Source organism: Malus sylvestris, chromosome 10, assembly GCF_916048215.2.
Source record: "Malus sylvestris chromosome 10, drMalSylv7.2, whole genome shotgun sequence".
Classification (NCBI taxonomy): Eukaryota; Viridiplantae; Streptophyta; class Magnoliopsida; order Rosales; family Rosaceae; genus Malus; species Malus sylvestris.
Window position 1 is genome coordinate 24,650,504 of NC_062269.1, and position 11,636 is coordinate 24,662,139.

Genomic DNA, 11,636 nt, shown 5'->3' on the forward strand with positions numbered 1-11,636 from the left:
CGGGAAAGTTTTCCTGAAGGACTGATTTAGTACTTACATGCATACTTGGCCAAGTATTGACCAACCAATGAAAATCAAAATAGCTAAAAGCGATAAAATATTCTATATGTACCTTAATTGTCAAATTAAAAATTGCGGAACTGAATGTGTATGTTGAATTTACCAACAATTGAAAAACGCCGAAGATCAAATAAACTACTTGGAAATCAAACAATGAAAACGAAAACAGCACAGAACCTGTCAAGAAGACTGAGAAGATGGAGCAAAACATACCAGAACAATGCCATCTCCAGTGGCAACAACATGTATGTCAGTACAAGATACACATTTTGTACAAACACTTTCAAGGGCCTCCTTGGTCTGGCCAATTTTATCGAATCCCTTCAAGGTCTTATTTGGCACAACCTACTTCTGTATGGAATGATTTTTATATCCATTGCTATTATCCAAGAAACAGTGGCACTAGACGAGAATGTCCAAGAAACAGAACCCAGCCCCGCCCCGCCCTGCCCCCACCATCACCACCACACACAACACATAAAAAGAAGAAAGGAAGAACGAAAAAAATAGAGAAAGAAAAAAAAAGAAAAAAAATAAGAAAAAGAAAATGCCAAGAAACAGAATCCCGCCCACCCCCACCCCGACCACCACCCAAGAACACCTAAAAAAAAAGAAAATGAAAAAAGAAAAGAAAAACAAGAAATGGAAATCTAATTGGAGAAGAATAGTTGGAAGCCTGAGGACGATCAAAACGTAGACCACGAAACCCACCCGTGCATCTCCTTCTCCAGTTGAAACAGCTCAAGCCTTGGAGCGCTTCTTTTTAGGCAGTGTGGATGGTCCGCCATTTTTCCCAGGCCTCATATGTGCTACTTGGACCTATACACTGCATCCACCTGGAGGGAATAAGAATTACTGCAGCAACGAGGAAGGCAACAACCCGGACAGGCACAGGCACAGACACAATGTAAGTGACTGTTATCTCTCTCTCTATATATATATAAAATCAACACGAAAGGTGAATAGTACTTTTGATGTCAGTTTCAACAAAAATATTTGAACAATAATGCTCCAAGACAGAAAACTTCAAAGACATTTTAAAATAATGCATCAAATAAGATAGGGGTATTTTTGTCATTTTAATAATACTTTTTTTTAACAATTATTTTTTTCGTGTAATTTTTTTTAATTAGTACCTCACGATAGGCTAGCAATAATGTGATTCAATTTCTCTATTTGTAAACATGTTCAAAACATCTTAAGAGTCGTGTAATGCCGATTATAAAAAAGGTCTTTCACACGTGCAGAAGGCCTTTTTTGAATCACCGCGTACTACGCCCAACTTACACGTTTTAAATATATTTATATGCATAAATTGACAAAAAGAAAGTCAAATATTTGAAATAAATGAATAATCTTAGATCATGCTAGAAGAAACCCTCATAAACCAATTAAAGTAGCTGAATCCACATAATAAAATCAATTTCTATATAATTTACATTAAGAATAGAAAAAATAATATTTAATAAACAACTAATTGAATCACATTATTGTTAGCCCATTGTGAGGCTAAGCCCACCCTCTGCCCTTTTAGTGCAGATAATACCGTTTGTTAAAAAACAAAAAAAACAATCATTTGACAACTAATTTAATCACATTATTATCCTCTTGCGAAAGATCTTTTTTATAACAGACATTACACGCCTCTTAAGATGTTTTGAACGTATTTAAAAATAGAGAAAATAATATTTAATAAACAACTGATTGAATCACATCATTGCTAGCCCATTGTGAGGCTAAGCACATCCTCTCCCCCTTAGTGTAGATAATATAGTTTGTTAAAAAAAACAATCATTTGATAACTAATTTAATCACATTATTATCCGCGTGCGAAAGATCTTTTTTATAACCGGCATTACGCGCTTCTTAAGATGTTTTATATGTGTTTAAAAATAGAGAAACTGAATCACATTATTGCTAGCCTAATCATCAACCTCTTTCTCAAAATGACAATCATATTCATGTTTTTCTTCTTTTACCCTTACTTTTAACACACTATTTACAATATGAGGACAAAACAGTAATTATATACTACGTTAAAAAATAAAAAATTATGCCCATGTTAGAATAAACTGCCCCATCACTGTCCCATTTTTCATAACTGAATTTTTCTTTTTTAGAATGTTAAAAGCTAATCACACTTTTTAATCAAAAACAAAAAATAAAAAATAAAATGAAATTTAAAAATGATTTTAAGTCATAGTATTTCTATTTCTATGAAATGAAATGTTCGTGAACTTCTTGATCGTTATTTTACGGTAAAAACTCATGCTTTTTGTGTATATATGATTTTTACAATAGCCTACATATTTTTAAGATACCTTATTTTTTTTTCCTCCAAACATTGAATTTTTTATTTTATTTTTTGAAAGCCATTAAGATATTTGAGGAAACTAAAATATACTTTAGGGTACAGAATGTAAGACCAAATCTTTTATTATACTACTTAATTTAATTGGTCAAGTTCGAAGAAAACAAAAACAAAATCAAAAAATGAAAAAAGAAAAGAAAAACAAGAAATGGAAATCTAATTGGAGAAAGCTTCCAACTATTGACGACGATGAAGACCACGAAACCCACCAGACCATTTGCTTCTCCAATTGAAACAGCTCCATTCTTGGAGCGTTTCTTTTTAGTCAGTGCGGTTGGTCCGCCATTTTCCCCAGGCCTCATATATCCTACTTGGACCTGTACACCTGCATCCACTTGACGGGAATGTGAATTCCTGCAGCAGAAAGGAAGGCAACAACCCGCACAAACACGAACAAAATTTGGCTGCTGAAAAAATCAGCAGCAGCTCTTGCTGCTAGTAAATCACAGGTAGACACATGTCCAATTTGTGATTAAAAAATTAATTACTTGAACACGTATCAACTTGTGATTTGCTTGCAGCAAGAGCTGCAACTGATTTTTCAGCAGCCAAGTCCTGTTCCACAAACGCTATGTAAAGTCTATAGTTTGGGATATTGGGAAAACTAGCCAAAATTAGGATCATGAATTGAATTTTATCCAATTATTATGTGTTTTTTTTTTTAATTTTTTTTAATTTTATAATTCTAACCATATTTTGACATAAAAGTACTTTAAACACCATTGTTAACTAAAAATTGCTAAAGCTAGCAACTTCTTTGGCGAATAGTCACCGAGAATACCACCACCACCGTAGGAGCCTCAACCATCAAGTACATCGCCGCCACTGTTAGACCCACCACCACCACTGTCATCCCACTCACCAATCAACGAAACCCAATCGACGCCACCCCACCACCATCTATATGGTACCCAATTAAACCACTATCACCATCCAAATCAATAACGAAGAAGAAAAGCCGGTTTAATTATGAGGTTTCACATAGAAAGAAAATCTCGAAAAAAACAGAGTTATATGGGTTTTTCATTTGATAGGTTTCTTCTGGTTTTTTCGAAAGGAAAAAGCTATCTGGTGAGCACTGGAGTCTGGAGTACAGAACATCTCGGCTTCAAGGGAGCTTCTGAGGAGGTAGTGTAGTGGATTGAGCTGCAATGTAATAACCAATAAATAATGCTATACCGTGTGTCATCTATCCGGCTTGATGTTTGTCTCAATGCATGTGAGGGGTTCAGTTCTTTTGACAAGTCTCGTTAATTTTGTGAGTCTTCACCATTTTTTCCCAATTATAGCTCAGAAAGGGTGGATTACAGGTTTTACAAATTGTTGGGTGGTTGTGTAAGCTGGGTGAGAATTGAAAGTAATTATCAGAGAAGAGGGCTAATAAAGGGCATTGCAATTATGTTAGTTAATAAAGGGTATTGTAGTATTTTCATGTCAAGTTTTGGTTAAAATTATAAATGTTTATAGTAGTTGGTTAAAATTCTATATATGATCCAAATTTGGGCTATTTTTTCAACTTTCCCCCATAGTTCCCGACCCCGCTCTCTCTATTTTTGTATTCTTTCTGGTTTTGCTTTGGTTGCATTTAATGGGAAGAGATCCCTTCCGGATCTCTCCCACCAAATCCTAGTAATTCGGAGATCCGGGCTTTAAAATTTAATCCAACGATTACAAATAGGGACTATTGCAATTTCGATACAGTGAAAACTAACACCATGTTTGGATGAAGAAAATAAATTTAGAATTTAGATAAAAGTCATAATTTATAAATTGACATGCACCAATTACTTTGTTTGGATTCATAAACATAAAAATTTAGAATCTTGAGTACTAAACCCACCCTATTGTCTTATCTTCTCACTCACTATAAAAAGGTAAATAATAACATTACTCTTTTTCCACCCACCATAATTCCAATTATAACCTTTTAAATATCTTTAAGTTCTTTAAATTTTATTTTCTGTAATATGTATACATAAATATGGGAATTGCTTAAGGGGAGGGATCCCCATTTTTTCAAAAAAATGGGGACACGCTCCCCACCGTTGGATTTGAATTAAATGAAATCATGTGGTTGAGATTCTATGGCCTGTGTTTTAATCTCAACCACACAATTTCATTAAAGTCAATCTAACGGTGGGGAGCGTGTCCCCATTTTTTTTGAAAAAATGGGGATCCCTCCCCTTAAGCTCCCTGCATAAATATGTATGTATAATATATATGTAAATATTTATTTCAAAAAAAACCAACCATGGGATGAGATAGCAAGCTCCTTGGCTTGGGCAACAATGATTGAAGAAGGAATACATTAATGCTGTTTCCCTGTTCGTTCTTGGATAGAAAAAGCCCATCTTACTCATAGGAAGAGGCTCATGCTACTGATATGATATGAAACCAATTTTCAGAGAAGACGAAAGGGCAAGTTCAGTAGATTCTCTAGGAAGCATGACTAATCTCCGTTGTCGTTGACACAGTTAGTTTGGCTACTGTACAAGAGATCAGGCAGGAATTGGGTTCCGCAGGTATTGGTGCAAAACAATTATAATGGTCTTTTTCTTACCCATGGTCGCTGTCAATGGCTTTGACCGAATAGACTTAGACAGCAGCACAACAAGTTCTACATGCACAATAGATGAAATTTGAAGAGGGAGGAGCTGTCATCGACGCCGCCGTGCGTGCTTGCGTGCTGTCAATCAACCAAGAAGACATCATAAAAAAGCAACAAACTTTTCACATACAAAATACTCCTTTTGTGCCTTTTCAAATAATCATTGAAACTTGAAGTTCTGAGAAATCCCATTAAAAAAATTACATATAACAAATAAAATTGGAAGTTTTGGGAAGTTTAGGGGAATAGAAAGAAGAAGATGGCAATAAAATTTCATATCCAACCTACCCCATTTCAACTAAGCACTGAATTTGAAACTTCTACAGAAACCCATTTAAATATAACAAAACAAAATTGGGGATTTGGAGAAGTTTAGGGCCAAGAGAATGAAGATGAAGACGAAGAAGAAGAAGGACCTTGAGCCGAGGCGCTGTGATGCTTCCGGTATTGGCCGAGCCAACTCGCACGAACTGCTCTCTCAGAATTGTCGACTTGTTTTCCATTTTCTCTCTACTCTCTACTCTGTGAGAAGCTCACTTAGTCGTTTGAGTTCTCTCTTTTATCCATTCCCTTGAACCCCTTCTCTGAAATCCTCTTGGAACGCAGCGTTTCGCACCGTGTTTTTATTTGCAGTTCACTGTTTCAAAATCTCAACGGTAAATTTTTAGAAAAACTAATGAAATAACCCCTTCCACGTTAGCTAAACTAACGTTTCTGCAATTCAGTTGACAAAATGGGATAATATGGGACACAAAGGATGAGTAATAGGGATGAGCTGAGACATATAACATCATAAGATTGTAAAAAAATCCCAATTATCAAGACCAAAAGTTGCATCTTAAAAAACACGATACTTGAAAACAGTATCATGGGATGCTAAACATCGAAAAGATGCACTAACATCTTTAGTCCTAAATGTAGAATACAAAGTCCTCCAAAAATATTTGCAACCTAAACGTTGCAAACTAATGATGTGGATCTCAGGAAATTTTTTTTTTGATAAAAACCACATGAGACAAAACTTCAAGACAAAGAAATAAGAGCGTGGCAAATACAACGTTTTATAACTTTGGACAAAAGATTAGTCGACTCAAATCAACAATCATTCAAATCCATCACAGCAAATGAAATTTTGGCCAGAATTCTAACATAAGATTGGATAGGAATTGCAGCCTAGGATTTTTGGAATGCATTCGATTAATTGTAACATAAATATTTTGGATTTGAATGTCAATAAATTCAATTCAAATGCAATTCTTGGTGCCACTCTCACCCGAACGTCACAGGTTTCTCTCAGTAACTAGGTTTGCTTTTCAGAAGTCCTTTTCAGAATGCATTGTGGCAACAGTTTTTAATTGTGGCAGCAGTTTTTTCAGAAAACATTCACAATATCCGCAGAGTCAATCAAAAACTACGGGGAAGAAAAAAAAAACATTCACATTATCTGCAGAGAGCAGACTAAAAGATAGCTGTTGGAGTTGTCAACAAAAGAAACCCGCTCTAATATGTTTTTAAGAAACACCCCCCCCCCCCCCCACACCAGGACAACTTCTGTTGCTCGGAGACAACTCAAGAAAGAATCTTGGTCGCTTAAATGTGATCGAAGTTGTCTGTCAGCACGATCAGTGATCCAAGAGGAACTCAGCTGGTTGAGCTTTAGCTGCATAGCCAAACTTCTGTGTGCTGTACTTCCTGTGCACTCCGGTCAGTTTCGCGGTTTCAGCCTTCTGATGAAAAGTAACCATCATCCTCGAGCATTCTCTGTCGATACATAAATTACACATGAAACATTTCTGACAAGTAAACAATACGCAATTGTCTGACAAGTATGCCAATGTGGTCCAAATAACTTTATTATTTTGCGTATACCATAAAATTGCAATGAATCGTGACAATCAGTGCAAGAGATACTCACAGGAGTTCATCTTCTGAGTAATTTGTATACCACTCGCTGGTCTGGCTCCATTGCTTGAACCGGGACAGAGTGCACCGAGCAGTATAAATTGCGGCAGCGGCTAGCATAGAAGGGGGGAACCTGAGCATTTCGTACTCCACCAGGCATAGCTCAATGAAGAAGAAGGACAGAAACTCAAGCTGTTTATTCAATTCCATGAAAACCAAGTACATTAATACAGTTATTTTTATAAAAATAAATGATATTACTTCATTTACTGTGGGTTCGTATGACTGACGTTTTTGTCCGATTGAGCTGCCTTGAGGAACCGCCTCATGAACACATACACGGTAGGAACAGAAAAGTTGAATTGTAAGCTGTTCACCATTGATTTCTCCATATCAAGCACATCTTTCCTTGAATATGCCTTATCTGATATCAGAACAAAATCTTCCACAATTGGGACAGAAACCTCCTCATACTTGCAAGCTAAAAGCATGGCAGTCACACCAACCAACTGAAGCTTCTTTCTGATCACTGTTTGGCGCTCAAGGAACCTGTCTATAAGATTTACGGTAAGGAATAGTGTCTCGTCCATAAGCTCAAACTTGTAGTGGACCTGTTGAAAAGAATCAAAACCGTTAACAATCTGTTTACATCACAGGTACCAAACTCTTAATACTTAAACTATGGTCTTAGAAAAAATCCAACCGTTGACACAATATGGGTACCTCGATAAGCCAGTCGATGAGAATTGCCCTCATTTTCTCGTTGATGTCAGGTTGGTGAGTCATGTAACTTGGGGAGACAGAGCTTGAATTCTGCATGATTAAGATGCTCATTTTTCAGTATACTGAACTTAGTCAATAACCTCCCCCATGCATCTAGTTAATCTAGTTAAGGGGTGTCTCACTGAACAATCTGGCCAACTAACCAATTTGATTATTACATGTTTGAGCTCATCTAATCAAACAAATTATTTTTCGACAGATCAACATTTGCATGTCCAACTATTTTGGATTAGCTACATGATTTCAGAAATTTTAGCATTCGTTCGTTTCTACCTTTAGCCATATGAGAACAAACAGTGCAGTGCTTTTAATTTTCGAAGCTCATCTGATCAAACAGATACAATAATTTAGAAGTTTTCGTTCGAATCTACCCTAAGCCATATGAAAACACAAAAGTGCAGTGCTTCTGATTTTGAAGCTCATCTAATCAAACAGATGCATGAATTCAGAATTTTCAACATTCGTCCAAATCTACCCTAAACCATATGAGAACAGATGTATTATGTGCTTGCATTGGATTCAGTGATAGCATAATATAGCTTTTAATAGCTAATGAAAATATACCTCAGATTTCCTGTAGTGAGCATAGATGTCATCTATGTACTCAACAACATTGAGCGGATCCTTCGAGCTGCTGCTGTCAATATCCATAATGGGGTCCTCATCCTCCAGATTTTCATCCTCTTCCTGCAGTAATCAACAGTTCACGTTCTGATATGTATGTATGTATGTATGTATGTATGTATGTACATGTATGTGTGTGTGTGTCTATATATATATATATATATATATATATGAATAAGAAAACTGCTAGTAGTACTAGACATCAAGACACACATACCATCCTATCAATTTCATCTAGCATAGCTTCAGTGTGCTTAACAAACATTGGCACATGAGCATCACAAGCCTCATCCTCAATATTCTCCACATCTATAATTTCGCAATCCACCAGACCACTAGAATTGGCAGTATATGAGCTCAGTTTCTGAGCTTCCTGATCAACATCCTCCACAGCCTTCGGATTCGCAGCAAATAAACTCACAGTCACTTCCATGGTTTATTAATTACATATAACCAACACCAAACATTGCAAATTGAACCAAAGCGAAAGAACAAAATGTAAACAAAGGATCCTTGTTATCAGTCTAAAAGGTACTACCTTTGGGTGCTGCTGAAGCAATTGCGCAAACCTCCTATACAAACATCAAGAAATAAAAATCAAATTCTTCGGATAGCCTATTATGACATAAACAGGAAGGGAAATTGAATAGAGTGAATTCAAACCTTGTCACTGGTCTATGTAGCAGATCTTGCACATTTTTCTTACATTCCGCAACATCTTTTCTGAATAATGTTGATTATCCAATGTCTCCAATTAGTTCATTATTAAGCGAAAGACTACTAAAAAAGAATCAAACATCAAAACATAAACTTGGAAAGAGCTTCATCAGATTGTAAGAAAATGTCACAAACCTGGGACATTCTCTTGTGGTGATGTTATGGACATCCCTCAGTGCTGGTCGAGGATTCGGCCCAACCTCCTTCACAAACTTGGAACCCCACATTCGTGGACCTTTTCGGGAATGCAAAGAAAATAAATACAAACGAAGAACATAAATTCCCAAAAATTGAAAATTACGTTAAGTTTAAATCCTGGGGTTTTGCTGCGTCTCTTACCTTGATAATTTGAGGGCCTAACGAGAGCTGGGTTGTTCTCCTTTGATCCCATTTCGATCACCTTCGATATGAAATCACCATCAAACCGCAAAAATCAAACCCCAAATTAAAATTTGAATAAAATAAGAAAAAAAACCCATGATCTAGAACAGGAAGAAAACGACTGAAAATCTGAAACAATCAAAACCCAGAACATTCAAAATTTCAAAAAAAAAAAAAAAGGATAAAAAGAAACCCACAAACCTTGAAGAGAAATCAAGGGACTTGATCAATGTAACACAAATATCAAAGCTTTGAATCTTCAAAACCCCAAGAGAGAAATGACTGACATAGGAAGCCGCTTTCTCTCTTCTCTCTCCCCTCTCTCTCTCTCTGTACTCTGCGCGTCTGTGTTTCTTCTTGGGTTCTTTAAAATGGGTTTTTATTTATTAAGCAGATTCACATTCGAATAAAGAAAAAGAAAATAAAAAAAGCGAAATTTGGAAGAGAAGGCCATGTGTTCGTCTCGTTTTGAATACAACGGCTACTACATTGCTAACCGTCGGATCTTCATACTACCTAAGAGTCCCGATGGTTTGTGTCTAACGGCTATCTCGCTTTTGTGCTGCCTGCCCTATTTATTATTTCAAATGATGACAGATCTCCGGGCTTTGTTTGTTTCTTTGATTGGTTGGGCTTGGCCTTTTGACCATTTTGTCTCTAGTAATAAGCCCGTTAACTACGCTCTACGCTATTAATTTAGCTTTTTCCCAGGGTTAATTTCGGAAATTTGGGGTACGCTCTACAGCACTGAGGATAATATCCCTAGTCTCCTAGAAGCTCCTTCATGAAACACTTTTTGCCCTTATTTTTTTTATTTAAATCTCAAGGTTAAAAAATCCAACCTAAAAATTTCGAGTACAAGAATAAATACTTTAATTAGGTTAAACGCTTTAATTATTTGAGTTACAAGCCATTTTGCATTATTTTTTGTTTTTGTTTTGGGTGTAGCAATGGGTAAGGTGAAATTGAAAAAGATTGTCAAAAGAACTACTATGTATTAAGCATCCACAAATTAATTTTCCTTTTTCTTTGTTTTTTCTAGAACTGTTATTGAAATTTCAAACCAATGTATTGTTAAAGAAACAATGAGTGTGTGATGATTATTTCAAAGCGCTAATATCAATTCACATCGTTTAACCAATCAATTATCACGTAATGTGATCAGGTGATATATAATCGTATTAATTCTACACCAACATTTTCATTTTGAACCTTTAAACTTTAACATTAATTAGTGACAAAATCATATGAATTGACTTCATTTGCAAGACAACAAAGGAAAAGAATTACAGACATCGAAGAGCAATGTTAGTATTCCTTGAATTTGGTTATCTTATTACAATCATCTTAGCAAATAGTGTGGTGTCTACCTCCATTGCAGATTCAGTTTCCCCTTTTGGTTTTTACCTTTTTCTTGCCAAAACAATTTAATTTTCCTTCCCATATTCCTCTACAAACTCTATATGATGATGACCATAAAGGTAAATTGGCCTATAAATAATTTTGAGTGCTACTAGACCCACCCCAGTGTCTTATTTTCCCACTCACATGATAATCTCACCCACCATAAAAAGTAAAAAATGTAAAATGTTATTTTCCCACCCACCATTATTCCCAAAATAACCCTAATACATCTCTAATATTCATTGTTTTAAAAATCCCCACCTAGCGCCGCCTAGGCCCCGCCTAGGTGCTAGGCCCCAGCCCACCGCCCCGATTAATGCCTAGGCCTCAGCCCACCGCCTAGACCACCTAGGCACCCGCCTAGGTTGCAACTCACTTAGACAGAAAATACATAACTTTCATTTTGCATTTTGTTTTTTTCCAATAAATTGTAAGAGACTTGTTGCATATTTGAATGAACAAACATTATATCCTTATTTCACATGTTTTCATTATGTTCCAATACTTCATGATATATATGCATTCTATTTTGTAGTTATGATGAAATTATATATATTTCAAGTAGAAGCAGACACTTATTTACATGAAATATGATAGATTTACTTAAATCCGCCTAGTCCGCCTAGGCGCCTAGGCGCTAGGCCCCAGCCCGCCACCCGACTAGTGCCTAGCGACTTTTAGAACCTTGCTAATATTTAAATAAATAAAAAAAATTGAAAGAAAATGCAAGCCTTGGACATTCATCATCTCCTTCAAATCACGCATGTCCTTAAACTCATCGCATCC

At 36.1% G+C, this 11,636-nt stretch overlaps 1 protein-coding gene across 1 annotated transcript; it reads right to left on the bottom strand.

Moving 5' to 3' along the window:
• Positions 1–4,720: 4,720 nt before the first annotated feature.
• LOC126584359 (G2/mitotic-specific cyclin-2-like) lies at positions 4,721–9,930 on the bottom strand. Its single transcript, XM_050248764.1, has 12 exons — positions 9,648–9,930; positions 9,405–9,465; positions 9,201–9,300; positions 9,012–9,071; positions 8,887–8,920; positions 8,566–8,742; positions 8,289–8,411; positions 7,665–7,754; positions 7,232–7,552; positions 6,955–7,133; positions 5,456–6,800; positions 4,721–5,117 (listed from the first exon to the last, which is right to left on the bottom strand). Exons 2-11 carry the CDS (start codon positions 9,454–9,456, stop codon positions 6,662–6,664), a joined length of 1,275 nt encoding a protein of 424 aa, XP_050104721.1. The 5' UTR covers positions 9,457–9,465; positions 9,648–9,930; the 3' UTR covers positions 4,721–5,117; positions 5,456–6,661.
• Between the last annotated feature and the right edge of the window lie 1,706 nt (positions 9,931–11,636).

Bases quoted from the DNA above. Each gene is read 5' to 3' on its own strand.
- LOC126584359 (XM_050248764.1), bottom strand. From the start codon at position 9,456: ATGGGATCAAAGGAGAACAACCCAGCTCTCGTTAGGCCCTCAAATTAT. The intron at 8,743-8,886 runs GTAGTACCTTTT...GCGAATCCGAAG, and splicing joins TGCTTCAGCAGCACCCAAAG to GCTGTGGAGGATGTTGATCA. The intron at 8,412-8,565 runs GTATGTGTGTCT...TGATTACTGCAG, and splicing joins TAGATGAAATTGATAGGATG to GAAGAGGATGAAAATCTGGA.